Here is a 17,474-nt window from a genome sequence, read left to right on the forward strand (position 1 = left end):
GAGGATGCATCATGTCTAATGCAGTGTCAATAACTGCACATCCGATAAGAGCAGACTGTAATTTTTCTCACAGTGACATTGCCTGGTCCTGGTCCTCTCCTGGCAGCTTTGTGAGCTGCTCTTCGAAAGGATTGAGGATTGATATATCCAGCATCCCTCTGTGAGTCTGCGCCCGCTCTCTACTGCACAGGTTGTCTTGTCTTGCCTTGCAAGCAGAAGAGAAGATGGATTGAGTGCGATAAAAATGGATGCACTTTGTGAGCATTCAGAGACAGGCCAGGTCCTGAGGCAGTGATTATGTCCAGGCAACTTTCAAGGATTGAGAACATTAGGTGGCTGTGACATGGATGTGGTGCTGAGTCCTAGGATTTGCCCATGCCTCTGATGATTTATTCAACAACTCACATGCATGTACATAATGAAATGAAAAACACATTCATCATGTGGGGAAACTCACTCAAGACCCCGCTGGAAGTGATCATTTCAAACACACCTGATGCTGTACATTTAACTCCAAAATGGAAAAGCCCAGCCCACACCTTTTTGAACCATGCTGACCACTTGCTATGTCTCCTCAACAAAATAATTGAGGAAATGCATACCATTATCCCATTGCTCATCTACTTATTTTGTGTTTAACAAAGCTCACTTGCGTGTTACCAGAATTACCTGGGAGTTTCTGATCTTTAGGCATAATGTGAGCGTATTTTGTTACTGAATAAACAAATCATTAAGGAAGGAGCCACACTAATCTTGTGCACTGCCTTGAGCTCTCAGGGATGCTCCTGAAATAAGGTCAGTTCATTACACACAATACACACAATAGGTGTTGCTATGGAAGGCACAGTTTAAACAGACTAATACACAGTAAAACTCTTCCATTCTAACTTGAAGAATAGCACAGAACTTTAGGATCATAACACCATAAGATACTGGAGCAGAATTGGGCCATTTGCTTCTCTACCCATTCTCCTTCCCTTCTCCTTTAACCCTTGATCCCCTTATCAATCAAGAACCTATGTCTAAAATATACTCGATGATTTGTCCTCCACAGCCTTCTGTGGCAATGGGTTTCACAGATTAACTGCCCGCTGGTTAAAGAAATTCCTCCTCATTTCAATTCTCAAAGATCTTGCCTTTACTCTGAGGTTCTGCCCTTGGGTCCTAGTCTCTCCTTGTAGTGGAAACAGCTTCTCCACGTCCACATTATCCAAGCGTCTCAATATTCTGTAAGTTTCTTTCAGATTGCCCCTCATCCTTTAAAATTCCATTGAGTACTGACCCCGAGAGCTCAACTGCTCCCCATATGACAAGCTCTTCATCCCTGGGATCATTCTTATAAACCTCCTCTGGAGCCCCTCCAATGCCTTCCTTTGAAATGGGCCCCAAAACTGCTCACAAAACTGATCTGACCAGAAGAAACATTTACACTGACCGAAAACCAGGAATGTAATGAGTAATATTAATAACAGTTAACCATCACAATCTTCAACATGCATTGCTTTTGGTTAATTATAGACAGAAATATTTTATTTGAGATGGGGGTTTTATTTTTGAGCCCACTCATTGAGGCAGCAGAATATGAATTTAGATCTGTAAGAATTCACTGTCCAATGACTTTATCACACCCTAGGAAATGTATTGAATATTATTGGAATCTTCTACCTCTCCTATACAGTTTTGTGGTTTGACAAATGCAGGAAATATTAATTCTAAGAAGATGTATCTCCAGTTTGAGATCTCTATTTTTGAGGCATTAAAATCAGCAGTAAATTAAAATGCTCAAAGAGCTGGTGCAGGCACAGTGTGCTGAAAGGCCCTCTTCTTCACTGTAACAATTCAGTAATGCTGAAGTAAAGAGCCGAAAACAAGCATCCTCACCCTGACAGCTCGTGAGTTACAAATCTATGTGTTAATAAAGTGTCCAAGAAATATTTACAGGCTTTCGGTTCCTATTATCAACTCTGCTTGTTATATCCGCAAAGAACTCGAGTAAATTTATCAAATCTGATTTCCCTTTCAAAACCCACTTTGACTCTGTTTGATTGCATTAAGCTTTTCTAAATGCCCTGCTATTTCTTCTTTATCAATGGACTTGGGCATTTTCCCAACGACAGATTTTGGGCTAACTGGCCTATACATCTGACCCCCTCTCTTCTTGAACATTGGCAGCTTCTTAATCGACAGAAATCTTCCCGGAATCCAGTGAGTTCTGGAATCTTTCAATCAATGTCTCCACTATCCATGTAGTCAATTCCTTTAAAACACTTGGATTAGATGGAACAAGAGGGAACAACTGCACATGTGGGTTACCTGTAAATCCTGAAAGTCACTCGCTTGATAACTATTAGGATTGAGGTCTTCTGGACCTTGCTCTCGGTCATGAGGTTTTTGAAAGAAATTGTTGAGCTGCAAGCAGACTCTCAGTATCAAATTGATTGTGGGTTTGTGTTCTATATGCCTCTTCTGTAGAACTTGAGGAAAATGAAAATAAGTCCACAGAGGCCAGAATCCTGTCACTAAGTCCCCCTTTATTTACATGGGGAGAGTCCTTGATACTGATCCAGCTCCCTCAGTGAACTGAAGTTGCACCCGCCATCTGTAAAGGTTCTGCAGTATAGGCTCTCAGTCTAGCTGATATCTTCTGTGAATGTAATGGTTGGGGTCCAGAGTGAATTTTGTTAAAGACTAGGTTTGCAATCACTAAAACAGCCGTGTTGGTATCGACCTCCATTAGAACCAGGTCACCATATAACCAGACGTTTATTTTGATTTGGATATTGCTAAGCAACTTAACTGTTTCAAACCAGATGTAGGTGGACTTTCCAAAGTCAAGATATTTATGAGGAGTTATGTCTGGTAGGACTCTCTCGGATACCAGCTTATGAGTCCTCTTACTCCATTTAGGTCCAGTGGGACTGTTTGGCTGAGGCTTGGTTTTATTTTGGGGTTTTGCTGTGGATTAACCTGGAGTCCCTCTGTTCAGGATATGTCCTGAGTGAGGCTAGGCAATTGCTTTCACTCAAGTGGTGTTCCCCAAGCTCAATCGGACTGGTGAGGGTGTCACTTCCATTAGAAAACCCCATAACTCATATGGTCCATTTGCTGCATTTTCTTAAGCGAGGTGGTCAAGAAGGTACAACCCCTTCTTCCTCAGGCAGCTCAGAAAATTTGGCATGACGGTAAGGACCCTCACAATTTCTACAGATGCATCATAGAAAGCACACTATCTGAGTGCATAATGGCCTGGTATGGCAACTTCTCTGCCCAGGGCCATAAGAAACTACAGAAGGTTGTGTGCACAGCCCAGACCATCACAGAAGCCAACCTCCCATCCATGGACCCCATTTACATGTCTTGTTGCCATGGAAAAACTGCCAACATCATCAAAGACCAATCCTATTCCTCTCCTACAACTTCTTCTGTCAGACAGAAGATACAGAAGCTTGGACATACGCACCAGCAGGTTCAGGAACAGCTTCTTCCCTGCCATTATTAGACTGCTGATTGAACTCTCTAACTTCAAATAATGCTGATTTTGTTAATGTTGATCTCGCCTACCACACGCCCTGTACATTGTAACCTGTATGTCTCACTCTGTCCTTGCTTATCAGGATCTGCCTCTTCTGCTTGCAAACAAAGCTTTTGACTGTACTTCGGTACACGTGACAACAAATCAAATCAATCAATCAATCAGTTGTAGTACCAGTTTGAAGTCCAGTTGGGTTGCAGCGAGTAGAAACTGTCAAATGGTTACATCATTAATCCCACATACCCATCAGTCTCTCAGCTTCTCACTCAGGGTTAAAGCTGCCTCTGCCAGTCATCGTAACGTTGTCAAAATACGGATTTCCCTAGTCCTCAAATTGCTGAGTAAAACTGATAATGCCTCAGAATTAGAGGAGGCTTGAGGTCTTAACATTCCTTAACTAAATCTGTCAATTCTTGAAAGGTGCCTCAGGAAAGGGGGGCTGCTCATAACTGAGAAAGCTGCAGATCCACAGGCTACCAGGATAATTACTCATTGTTTTTCATCTGTCCCAATGTAGTTTGCCTAGAAGAAATAACGCATTCTTTCCACATACTGGACCTAGTCTTTGACACCAGGATCAAATGAGTCAAGCTTCCCAAATAACAACCTGAAGATGCTTACCCCAACTCAATGATGACTTTTGTGAGTGAATTTCTTTAGGAATGTGCTTTTCTCCTGTTGCCACTGAAATAACTCCACAAAAGCTGGTAACCTGTCACTAATCACCCTTGATTTACATTAAGAGAGTCCTTGACACTGATCCAATTTCCTCTCAGAGTGAACAGAAGCTCTGACACTCCTGTTTGTATCTGTCAGCCAGATTAACAGCACCAATTAGGGAACTCAAATTCTATGAGGCCCACTTGGCTGAGTCAAAAAGTGTGGCACTGGAGAAGCACAGCAGGTTATACAACATACGAGGAGCAGGAGAATTTGGTTATAAGCCCTTTGTCAGGAATGGAAAGTACCATTTTTGGGGTGGGTGTGGAGGGGCTGGAAATCAGCTGAGTGGGGATCAGCATGACATGACATAGATCAGCATAGAAACAGCTCCTTTGGCCCAACTTGTCCATGACAACCAGATTTCCCAAACTAAAGTAATCCCATTTGTCTGCATTTGGCCCATATCCCTCTAAATCTTTCTTATTTATGTATCTAATCAAATGTCTTTTTGGCCCAGAGGCCTTTTTCTTCACTTAGATTCATAGGAAAAAACTGTATTTCCTTACATTCATTTAGTTCTGCTCAGTTGAACAAAATGTTTTAATAGACAGTACAACGTTTGAATAATGATACTATACCATCACCTCTTTCCAAAAGTTCAAGTTTAGCTTTGGAATCCATCGACAGTTCAGAAATGGGCTTAATACAAATACATCAATCGGAAGAAATTCAATCTTGCTGTTGTCACAGATTATCCTTGCCAGTGAAACCTGAAGAAGAGCTTGGTATTGTTCTTTAGAAAATATATTTTTCTGTTCATGCCAGAATCTAGAAAGCAACCAAATGTAATTATCAGACACTACCAAATGGGTGTAATATAATGGGTCTTTTGAACAGTATTCTGTGATAACCTGTTACACACAAGACAATGCACAATAAGACTCAGTGGTGTGAATGTAAGTTATTGAAATGCACATGTTCCCATGGGGTGGCAGGGTGATTCAGTGGTTAGCACGGCAATCTCACAGCGCCATCGACTTGGGTTTGATTCCAGCCTTGGGCGACTGTCTGTGTGGAGTTCGGACATTCTACTTGTGTCTGTGTTGGTTACCTCCAGGTTCTCCGGTTTCCTCCCACAATACAAAGATGTGCAGGTTAGGCGGATTGGCCATGGGAAATTGCCCCGGAGGTGGTTTAGCCACGGAAAATACAGGGTTACAGGAATAGGCCGGGTTGGGGGAGGGAGGGGATGCATTGGCCAAATGACCTGTTTCCACACTGCAGGGATTCTTAAAAAAAAATTAATTGTTCTTATAACTGATTTTGTTTCAGTTTCTCATGTACTCATAACAATTTTATAATTTCTCCACCGCTTTCTTGGTTTCTCTGAGCCAGTTGTTTTATTAAGGAACAGGAATCAGAGTATTTCTCACATACTGATGAATTTCTACAATATAGAAACTTGCTCTGTGGTCAGCCCATTACGTCTTGGTTCAGGGAGTTCAGATTCAATTTGAGTCAAACAAAAAGCCTGAATAAGGTTGCTAATTTATGTTAAATTCCGAACAAATTTGTCTTGTAGCAACTGAAAATTAGTTACAATTAGCTAAATTTATCTTATGTTGCAATAGTATCTTCATAAGAGAATTCAATCCATTTAGCATCTGGGACCTTATGTTGATTGTAATATTATTCAAATACAGTAACATCTCAGAACATGAAAGAAATGCATGTAATTTCTTTAGAAACTGGCTCCAGAAACTGGATAGGCTCCTGATGATAAATTAAAGATGAGAGAGGCTGCCAGGCTAGAACAGAGAAAAGGACAAATTAGTAGCAATGCATCCTTCCAAAAGTTGCTTCTTCTCTTTACAAGTGAATGTTCTTTAAGGGGAAGAAATTATCAATCACTGAAAATAATATGGAGCCGCTTCATCTTACATCTCCCTGTATTACTGCCGTTTTCGGCATTAAAGTTTCGGAAATTGTCGGTGAATTAGGAGTTGAAAGGGCACACCCAGTCCCTAGGCTCCAGCACATACTTTTGTGTAATCTATAAATTGATATTTAGCACGAACACATCAGTGGCAAGAACTGCAAACACGAGATTTTCAGCAACAATAAAACAATGAACTGCGGAGGCTGGAAACCTGAAACAAAAGCAGAAATTGCTGGAGAAACTCAGCAGGTCTGGCAGCATCTATGGAGAGAAGATGGAGGTAATGTTTTGTGTCCAATGAACCATTTTCAGAAGAGTCCTGAATAGAATCAGGTTCTGAAGAAGGGTCACTGGCCCCAAGCGTTAACTCTGGTTTCAGTAGCTATTGAGCAATTGGTTGGTCCCGCCTACTTATTTTTTGCTGTTCCAGTTCCATCAGAACTGGTAGAGAAATTCCTCTACAAAGGATCAACATGACATGCATGCACAATTACTTCTTATTTTGCTTTGGTGTGTTCTGCATCAGAGAGAATATCACCCTCCACCCACCAACAATAATGGTTCAGCTCCAAAATCATTGCCACAAAGGTCTGCTCAATACTTTATTACACTTCATAAAAAAATTAAACTCTTGTGGAAAGAATCAGAGAGATAAATTGTTTAAGTAGACAGCAGATAAGCAAAAAGACAAGGTTCCTTTTCGACTCTCCAGTTACCAAAGGTCTGGAAAACTTGATGTTTCAGGATCAAATTTAAGGCAGTCACTAAATGAGGTACATAACCATGTTCAGTTGTCAATTTTCTTCATGGAAGTGGGTTGATTACTCAATTCAATTCTCAAACATCACCCCGTTTCTGTTAAGAATAGAAGATGCTGGATTGAAGATCGATTGGGGTTGGTATCCAAATTTTTAATGTACTGATTTTCCACCTGAACATAACCTACCTATATTGGGGTGATATACATTCCCCCCAGCAACACTGTGCTGTGGCAACTCCACACAGAGTGAAGCTCAGTGGAAAATCCATGTTTTTGCAATACAAACGTCACAAGATTTTTTTTTTGATACCATTTTCCATTACCTGTCTCCATCCCTCAATTCTTGGAATTGCTTTCCTATCAGACAGGCGAACAACTGGCCTACTCTTCCATACTTCACAAAGGGTTCAATGATTCTTGCCAGCCACAAGTCAATGTTTTCTGGAGTTCCATACAGTTTGATGAGATTATTTGCTACTGTTGGGTTTTTGAGAACTTTGCTGAATTCCTTCTTATTTTTCGGTGCACTCAGACCGCAGAATCTTCTCCAGGAATTGTATCCTTTGTGATATTTGGTAAAAAGAAAAGGAAATGTTAGTTTATAGGCATGATGGAAATGGCAACCAATCAACTGCCAATTGAAACTGTAATGAAGCAGAGGCTATGATTGGCATCTGAGTTTAGGTAGAGTCATAGAGTCATAGAGAAGGACAGCACGGAAACAGGCCCTTCAGTCCATGCTGACCAGATATTCTAAATTAATCTAGCCCCATTTGTCAGCACTTGGCCCATATCCTTCTAAACTCTTCCTATTCATGTACCCATCCAGTTGCTTTTTAAATGTTGTATTTGTACTCGCCTCCACCACTTCCTCTGACAGCTCATTCCATACATGTACCACCCTTTGTGTGAAACAGTTGCCCCTTAGGTCCCTTTTAAATCTCTCCCTTCTCATCCTAAACTTCTGCCTTCTAGTTCACGACTTCCCACTCCAGGGAACAGATGAATTTAAAAAATGTTAGCAATATATATTTGTTGAACTGAAACTATACCTTATAAATGTCATAAATATGCAAGCAGGATGGAATGATGGAATGGGTTGCAATGCAATAATCTGACTGTTTTAGGAGAGAAGGAAGCCAATGATTCCGAATGAGTGCAGTATTGGAGTATACCTTCAGCCTCAAAGAGGATCTCTCAGCTAATAAGGTTGTTGTGTTATTCATAGTGGTGTACTGAATGATAGAATAGAATCATAGAATCCTTACAGTGTTGAACCAGGCTATTCAGCCCATCGAGTCCACACTGACATCTGTGGAGACCATCCCACCCAGACTCACCCACCCCCAACCCTTGTTGAATGTTTTGAAGGCAAAGATAAGATGGATTTTCAAAAGGAATTAAGGGGTATGGTGAGCGGGTGGATAAGTGGCATGAGTCCATGAGAAGATCAACCATGCTCTTATTGAATGAATGGGTAGGCTTGAGGGGCCAGATGGCCTACTGCTGTTCCTATTTGTTTTGTGCTTACCTACCCTACCCCTTTGGCATGTCAGCAGTAAGTTAGCATCGGAGATATAAAGGGTCCTTGGGATAATGGGGGAGGAATATGGGTTGGTGTAGACCTTATGGAGAAACATTGGCTCCAGGGGGTTACTAGGGAACATGGGGTGAGTAAAGGGATATCATCTGGCCTGGATGGTATGGAGGGTAATGAGGGTAATGGGCATGGGAACTGGGCTACAGTGAATAGGGGTTGATATGGAAGTGGCAGCGGCAGTGTGTGTGGGAGGGAGGGGTTATAAAGTATGTGGGCTGGAGGGCTATTTTGGTTTCATTAGTTTTCAATCTTCCACACTGTGCTGGTGCATGGTGGAGACTTGTGTGGCCAGTTTCCTCTCTCAATCTGGGATCAACCTGACCTAACTCCCAGGGAATTCCCTGAACCTGGAATGTAAACTCAACCTTCTGAGTAAGTATTTTCCTGGTTGCGTCTGCAGAGCCAGGAAACATTTCATCTCTGCACCAGAGTGAAAATCCAGTCTGACTGGAATCAAAACTGTTTGTCAGTATCCCAAAGTGCACATCAATTGTCAAATTTGATCTTGGATTTCTCAGGAATTTTTCTCCAGACCTTAAGATGTGGTGGGTCATCAATTCTCATTAAACTTCATGAGATAACGAGAGTCCAGAGAAAGTATATTCCTGTTAGGGTGAAAGAAAAGGCTGGTAGGATAGGGAAAGCTGATGAGGAAAGAAATTAAGGGTTTGGTTAAGAAAAGGAAGGAAGCATATGTCAGGCATAGACAGGATAGATCAAGTGAATCCTTAGAAGAGTATAAAGGCAGTAGGAGTATACTGAAGAGGGAAATCAGGAGGGCAAATAGGGGACATGAGATAGCTTTGGCAAATAGAATTAAGGAGAATCCAAAGGGTTTTTACAAATGCATTGACAAAGGCTAACTAGGGAGAGAATAGGGCCCCTCAAAGATCAGCAAGGCGGCCTTTGTGTGGAGCCGCAGGAGATGGGGGAGATACTCAATGAGTATTTTACTGTGGAAAAGGACATGGAAGATAGAGAATATCGGGAAATAGATGGTGACATCTGTCCATGTTACAGAGGAGTAAGTGCTGGATGTCTTGAAATGCATAAAAGGAGATAAATCCCCAGGACCTGATCAGGTGTACCCTAGAACTCTGTGGGAAGCTAGGGAACTGATTTCTGGGTCTTTTACTGAGATATTTGTATTATCGATAGTCACTGGTGAGGTGCCGGAAGACAGGAAGTTGGCTAACTTAATGCCACTAATTATGAAACGTGGTAAAGACAAGCCAGGGAACTATAGATTAGTGAGCCTGATGTCAGTGGTGGGCAGGTTGTTGGAGGGAATCCTGAGGGACAGGATGTACATATATTTGGAAAGGCAAGGACTAATTAGGGATAGTCAATGTGGCTTTGTGCGTGGGATATCATGTCTCACAAACTTGACTGAGTTTTTTGAAGAAATAATGAAGAGGATCGATGACAGCAGAATGGTAGATATGATCTATCTGGACTTCAGTAAGGCGTTCGACAAGGTTCCCCATGGGTGACTGTTAGCAAGGTTAGATCTAATGGAATACAGGGAGAACTAGCCATTTGGATACAGAACTGGCTCAAAGGTAGAAGACAGAAGGTGGTGGTGGAGGGTTGTTTTTCAGACTGGAGGTCTGTGACCAGTGGAGTGCCACAAGGATCAATGCTGGGTCCACTACATTTCATCATTTATATAAATGGTTTGGATGTGAGTATAAGAGGTATCGTTAGTAAGTTTGCTGATGACACCAAAATTGGAGGTGTACTGGACAGCGAAGAAGGTTACCTCAGATTACAACAGGATCTTGATCAGATGGACCAATACGCTGAGAAGCGGCAGATGGAGTTTAATTTAGATAAATGTGAGGTTCTGCATTTTCGGAAAGCAAATCTTAGCAGGACCTATACACTTAATGGTAAGGTCCTAGGGAGTGTTGCTGAACAAGGAGACCTTGGAGCACAGGTTCATAGCTCCTTGAAAGTGGAGTTGCAGATAGATAGGATAGTGAAGAAGGCATTTGGTATGCTTTCCTTAATTGGTCAGAGTATTGAGTACAGGAGTTGGGCGGTTATGTTGCATCTGTACAGGATGTTGGTTAGGCCACTGTTAGAATATTGCGTGGCAATTCTGGTCGCTTTCCTATCGGAAAGACTTTGTGAAACTTGAAAGGGTTCAGAAAATATTTACAAGGATGTTGCCAGGGTTGAATGATTTGAGCTATAGGGAGAGGTTGAATAGGCTGGGGCTGTTTTCCATGGTGGTCAGAGGCTGAGGGGTGACCTTATAGCGGTTTTTAAAATATGAGTGACATGGATAGGATAAATAGACAAAATCTTTTCCCTGGGGTCGGGGGGTGCAGAACTAGAGGGCATAGGTTTAGGGTGAGAGAGGCAAGATATAAAAGAGACCTACGGGGCAACCTTTCCACACAGAGGGTGGTACGTGTATGGAATGGGTTACCGGAGGAAGTGATGGAGGCTGGTACAATTGCAACATTTAAGAGGCATTTGGATGGGTATATGAATAGGAAGGGTTTGGAGGGATTTGGGTTGAGTGCTGGAAGGTAGGACTAGATTGGGTTAGGATATCTGGTCGAAGTGGACAAGTTAGACCAAAGGGTCTGTTTCCATGCTGTATGTCTCTATGATTCTATGACTCTAAGAGATCATAATTCTTCATGTTTGCAAAATCAGAAAAGTGCAATTTCATGGGAGAATTTCAACACCAAGAAAATAGAATTGAAACTAATGTTTTGGGAAATTGGAAATATGTGGACATTACAGACAATAAACATGATAATGGGAGCCTACCATCATGTGAGAGAGGTCCTGGGGAGTGGAGTTTGAGGTTGGGAGGCTGTTGAAGAAAATGTTTCAATTACCACAAAGGCTTAATGAGTCAGAAATGAGTGAACATGGAATTAAGTTGAATGTGGAAGTTCAAGATCAAGACAAAAATTGGATTGCTGATGGTGATGTCAGCCTGAATGGACTGACAGACAAATGAATGGAATCAGGGAAAAGGTGGAATATTTTTGTGAGGGAATGAAAGAGAATGGTTTTGGTCTTTCCAGTGTGGAGTGAAGGAGTAATTTATTTATCCAATAAATTGACCTGGATGTTTGAGAAGGGCAATGGAATCACAGTCCCTACATTGTGGAAGTAGGCCATTCAGCCCACAATGTCCCTCCAAAGACCATCCCACTCAATCCCTGTAACCCTGCATTTTCCATGGGTAATCCATCTAGGCGGCACATTCCTACTCGCTATGAGCATTCTAGCATGACCAACATCTTTGGATTGTTAGAGGAAGCCAGACTACCCAGAGGAAACCCACGCAGACACAGGGAGAATGTGCAAACTCCACACAGACAGTTGCCTGAGGGTGGAATTGAATCCAGGGGCCTAGTGCTGTGAGGCAGAAAACCACTGAGCCATCATGCCATCCTGATGGGAGTTGGGAAAACTCCTGGCTTGGCTTAATTGCCTCAGGAGAAAATGCCAGAGAAGACAGGCTCTTCATTGTTGGTGAGGGGGGACAGTCAGGCATGTCAATCTATAAGGAGGTCTGAGGGAGCCATATGGGTGCTGAGGCAGGCTGTTCAAAAAGACTCACTTGGTCCTAGAGGAATCATCCCAGCTATGATGCAAAGGTTAGTGTCCTTCAACTCTCACCATTCATGGTTTCACCATGGCTCTTCCTATGCCCATACTAGGGAGATACTACTTTCAGTCCCAATCACCCACTGTTGATTGTATAAAAACAATGCATCCTATTGTCATTACAGGTTCTTTTTAAGAGTTATTCATGCAGTGCTAACAAATAGTCCTTCTTATACAAAATAATAAGTGTGTCAGTTATTCAGATCCTTTGAATTATCAACAGCAGAATTTGTAGGCCTTTGAAACTTCTCCACCTCACAAATAAACACTGTGAAATTGTCAGCAGAGAATGCAAAATAGATCTGTCAGTCAGACAGGGGTCAAATAATTCAACCGTTATGAAATGCCTGGATTTTCAGCCAAGAAGTCAGTTAAATAGCTGAACAAAACAAAATTATTAGAAGAATCAGGGGCTGCACTTGTACGACAGAGATGGGAACTCTCCTCTGGTGTAAAACTGACTGGAGTTTAGATTTTGGGAGCGGTGGAGAACAGTGAGGCTGTAAATAGTACAGAAATGTTCAATTAAAACAGCCGTGAGAACAATGCAGGCGGGCCAGGTGAAATGGGAAACTTGTTCAGGTACTGATGGCAGTCTTCACTGAGACTTCCAGCAACCTTTACTGTCATCATCGTTAAAAACCTCCATAATCCTTGATTCTGGAGAAGGCATGTCGCTGACAACTGAAGCACCTGAGAGGCATCTCATACCAGAGGGCCTTCTCAGAGGACAGAATGTGTGTCTCTTTCTGAGTCTGTAGTCTCAAGACAAAACTTAAAGTACCACCAAAAAATTCCCAACTGAACGACAGACCTTCTGGGCATCATTACATCCAGTGGGTTAGAGAACTGGAGAATTTCCCTCACATTACTGGAACATTTCACAGGTATGAAGAGTGGAATGCACTCTTTAAAGCTGCAAAAATCTGTCCCAAACAAACTGCATCTGAAATCTCCTCCCAAAACTACATCTGTGCCCCTTAAGCTGCTGAAGATTCCAGATACATAGCATCATCGAGGTGAGTGCATGGTCAGTCACTCAAAGTAAGTGATGTCTTTGAAAATGTGTTGCAAAAGAGTATCACTATGGTCGATACAACTTGGTGAAGGCCATTTTTCATCTTTATGCTGAAATGTGGACTGTCTCTGCTTGCAGTGTGCTCTTAAATGCACTTTGCAAGGTATAACAAGAATTTCAGAAGACGGGTCACTGGCCCTGAATCTCTGCTTTCTCTACACAGATGCTATAAGACCGGGTATGTCTCTCCAGCAATTTCTGTTTTGCTCTAGTCAAAATTTCTGTTGCATCCTCTGTACATTACTGCTTCAAAATTCATGATTGGAAATTGGCGTTAGCCATCACTGAAGCCCCTCATTTTCAACATCCTGTAGGTTATGACTGATCAGAAATTGAACTGGAATAACCACACTATCGCTACAAGAGAAGATCAAAGGCTAGGAATCCTGCAGTAAGTAACTCATTTCCTCATTCCCCCAATGCCTGTCAACTATCTATAAGTCAGGGGTGCCATGGAATCCTCCTCACTTGTCTGGACATATGCAGCTCCAACAAACTCAAGAAGCTTTGCATCATCATTTATATGGGTGACATGATGGCTCAGTGTTTAGCACTGCTGCCTCACTGCTGACTCCAACCTTGGACAACTGTCTGTGTGGAGTTTGCACATTCTCCCACTGTCTGTATGGGTTTCCTCTGGCTGCTCTGGTTTCCTCCCACAGCCCAAAAGATGTGCAGGGTTAAGTGGTTTGGCCATGCTAAATTGCTCTGCAGCATCCAGAGATGTGCAGGCTATGCAGATTAGCAATGGGAAATGTGGAGTTATGGGGATAGGAAAGAGGCCTGGGTCTGGAAGCTATGCCCTTTGGAGAGTCAGTGCAGATTTGATGAACTGATTGGTCTCTTTCTGCAGTATAGGGATTCTAAGATTCTATGATTATCCAGGACAAAACAGCCTGCTTGATTCGCACCACATCCATAAACATTGACTCCCTGTATACTCAGTGCAGCAGTGTATACCATAATGCACTTTCATGCTATGCCCTCACTCTTCACAGGATCTTTCCCCTCCCCTCATTTATACTCTATTTGGTCCCTTGGATGAAATACAAAAGGCACTAAAACTGCATCACTTCATACTTGACTTTGCATTCTCCATTACCTGGAAGTCCATGATCCCGGCCTCGTTGCATGTTCAGTGAAGCCAAGTCATCAGCCACCTGACTAACATTTTCAAACAGATGATCATACAAGTCACTCACAAGAACGATATCTTGCTTCATTAGTTTGTTTGGATATTTAATTAATCCACGAAGAAATGGATCAATTCCACCTAAAATGCAAGGAAGAACGTTTTTTACTGAAATTCTCTAAACATTTCGAGGACTATTAATCAGTCTGTGGTGTTGCACTTGGGGAGACAAGGCAAAGTCCGCACAATTATGGGCTAAAGGAGAGGGAAGGGAAGTAGAAAAAGCATGAGAAGAATGAGGTGCCATGTAAATATAAAGGCAAAATCAATCCTTTAAACTTTAGGAGGTAAAGAGTTAACAAAGGGCAATGAGATTAGGAATTATCAATGAGTGGAAAGAGGTACAGGCAGGAGGTTACAGACTCCACCTATGCTTCCATTTAACTGTTAGTAAAATCTGCCTCCATATCTTTATTACCTCTAGATCTTACTATTACAATTCTCTCCTGACTGACCTCCTACCTTTGACTCTCCATAAACTTGAGCTCATTCAAAACTCCACTCCAAGTCCCAGTCATCAATCACCACAGTGAGGCAGTTGGGGTAGGCAAGTGGTTTTTACAGGTAATGGGACTCTCAATGCTGTAGCAAGGCATTGATTTTATGGGTGCCGCATTTTAGGAAGGTGTGTTGGAACAGCCAGGGTTAGCATACCCTTAGCATGTATATTGGCTGCACTTGTGTCACAGGATATCATGCCAATTTCATCCTGCACCAGTTGGCCACTCGCACCATATGCAAACCATTAGGACCTACCGATGTTTGTCAGCCTGGTAAGAAGGGCTCCCTGCTCAATGCTTTCCTCTGCTACCTGACATTGTGTGCACAATTGGAGCTATGCAGACCACCAGGGGATGTTGTAGAGCAAATCATCAGCATTCTGATACATTAATCCTCAGATATGTAGATCATTGGGGAGAACTTCAGTAATCACTGCAGTGTGTCCCCAAATTCAAGGGCATTGTATGATTTGATGGCACAAGATTGTAGCTTTCTACTAGACTTTGCAAGGAGCAAGAGGAGGCAGATGAGGAAGTGGAGGAGAAGGAAGGATGGAGGCATCCAGGATTCTAATCCTCCAGACAGGCCATCAATGAGCAGTTTATTAGATTCTGGTTCAGTTAAAATCTTAAGGCTACCACAGCTTCTCCACAACTTTTCCATTCCTCTGGACTATCTAATCTTCTTGGTCAAAAATCCTGAAATAAAAATCAGCACTAACAGTAATAATTATGTAATAAATTCATTCCAAAGTATATCCAACGATACATACAGAATAAATCTCTTTGTATATTCCCATAGCACTCGGCCTGTGATGCCAAACCTTAGTCTAGAGCTTTTACTAGGTACTGTCTGGAAAACAATTATCTTTCATTGAGTGAGATTGCCATTGGTTTTGAAAGATGCCCTTATGAAGCACTGGGCCTTGAGAGTCAGCCTTCAGATTGCAACAGCTCACAAAAGGTGGCAGCAATCGATCTTAGCTGAGTTTTCTGGGTGGCTGTTTGCGATGGAGAGTGATCCCAACAGCATGTGTTCGATTCCTGGACCAACTAAGATTACCATGAAGATCCTGCCTTCTCAACCTCACATCTTGCCTGAGACATGGTAATGCTTAGGCTATACTGGCCATCTGTCTCAAATGAGGGCACTGCCCTATGGTCCTCTAATACAGAGTGTAAATTGTCAGTAATTGTGTTGCACTGTATTTGGGTGGTGTGCCTGTCAGAGCCAAATAGTTGGAGAGATAAAGCAGCATTGAAAGGTTGTGGCATGCTGCTGTCATTGGATGGTGTGTGAAGGCGAGATGGAGAATCTGTATGTTATGCCTGAGATCTAAGTTTCAGTGAGGGCTAAGGTTTGTGTGATCAGCATGGGGTACTTTGAGCAGTGTGTAAGGGTGATGTTTTATGGATAGGAGATGTGACTTGAAGAGGCAATCATTGACCTCTTTTTACAAATGTGAAGTCATTGAACATGCTTCGGCAAGTACCTGACTCCATGCGTTGACATCCTTTACTTTCTGCTCCTATTCTTTTCAGCTGGCCTTCCTTAAGGACATCCTGACCCCTCTTCTTCTGGCCACCATTTAATTACCCAAGCACCCTCTTCCTGATATGCTATTCCATATGGATATCACTTTCACTACTGCATTCACTTAAGTGTTGTCTCAGACTCTGATGGCACCTCTGTATTTCAGCTGTTTTGTCAATGTTTGGACCAAGGCCAAAATGAGGTGTGGAGACTGGTGGTCCAAGCAGAACCCAAACTGAGAATCAATGAACATGTCATGGCTGAATGATTTAATAGAACTACCAGTTATGCCCTTTATTGATGGTTGTGATTAGACTGGCTTGGCACTAATTTGATGGATTAGAATTGTTCTGCTGTTGACAGGAAATATGTGGGCAAAGGGCTATTGTAGTGTAGTGGCAGTGTCTGAGTTCAAGTGTTACCTGTCCCTTCATATGTCAAAACATGTCTGTGGTTGATTAAGAACATCAAGATCATTCTGAGTATTAGAATAAATATGCTTGGGCAATGGCCCTAATATTGAGAAGATCCCAGTGTTTGTAACTGTACTGGAATTGCTTGGCCAGACAATTGCTTGGCTCGCTAGTTCTGGAGCACAAATCTTCAATACTATAGTTATTGGGAGGTTGTGAGGGCCTAAATAATCCCTTCTCATCCCTTCCAGTCTCTATAACATTCCTAGCCATATAGATCTGAAATCTCTGCTATCCAGTTTGGGTCGAAAGTTGCAGATCTCCAACTTTATTCAATCCATGATGTGGAGAGGCTGGTGTTGCTGGGGTGTACAAAGTTAAAAATCACACAATGTCAGTTTATAGTCCAACAGGTTTATTTGGAAGGACTAGCTTTCAGAGTGGAGCTCTTTCATCAGGTGATTGTGGAACATAAGACACAGAATTTATAGCAAAGGATTGACAACGGCTTGCAACTGAAACGATATATTGAACAAAGCTGGATTGTTGTTAACTCTTTCATCTTTTAGAATGGGTTCCAGGTTTCGGTTCATTAATATGCAAATCACAGAACTTCTTTTAAGT

At 42.2% G+C, this 17,474-nt stretch overlaps 2 protein-coding genes across 2 annotated transcripts in view; one reads left to right on the top strand and one right to left on the bottom strand.

Moving 5' to 3' along the window:
* LOC140491402 (uncharacterized) overlaps positions 1–17,474 on the top strand; it is a 272,700-nt gene that overhangs the window by 65,735 nt on the left and 189,491 nt on the right. The window lies entirely within an intron of this gene.
* Positions 1–17,474, bottom strand: part of LOC140491195 (myeloperoxidase-like) — a 121,347-nt gene that overhangs the window by 8,898 nt on the left and 94,975 nt on the right. Inside the window, exons 11-13 of the mRNA XM_072589174.1 lie at positions 14,314–14,484; positions 7,218–7,455; positions 4,840–5,023 (exon numbers count right to left, since the gene is read on the bottom strand). Of these exons, the coding sequence (XP_072445275.1) occupies positions 4,840–5,023; positions 7,218–7,455; positions 14,314–14,484 (593 nt within the window). The remainder of the gene's footprint in view (positions 1–4,839; positions 5,024–7,217; positions 7,456–14,313; positions 14,485–17,474) is intronic.

The sequence above is a fragment of the Chiloscyllium punctatum genome, chromosome 19, assembly GCF_047496795.1.
Source record: "Chiloscyllium punctatum isolate Juve2018m chromosome 19, sChiPun1.3, whole genome shotgun sequence".
Lineage (NCBI taxonomy): Eukaryota > Metazoa > Chordata > Chondrichthyes > Orectolobiformes > Hemiscylliidae > Chiloscyllium > Chiloscyllium punctatum.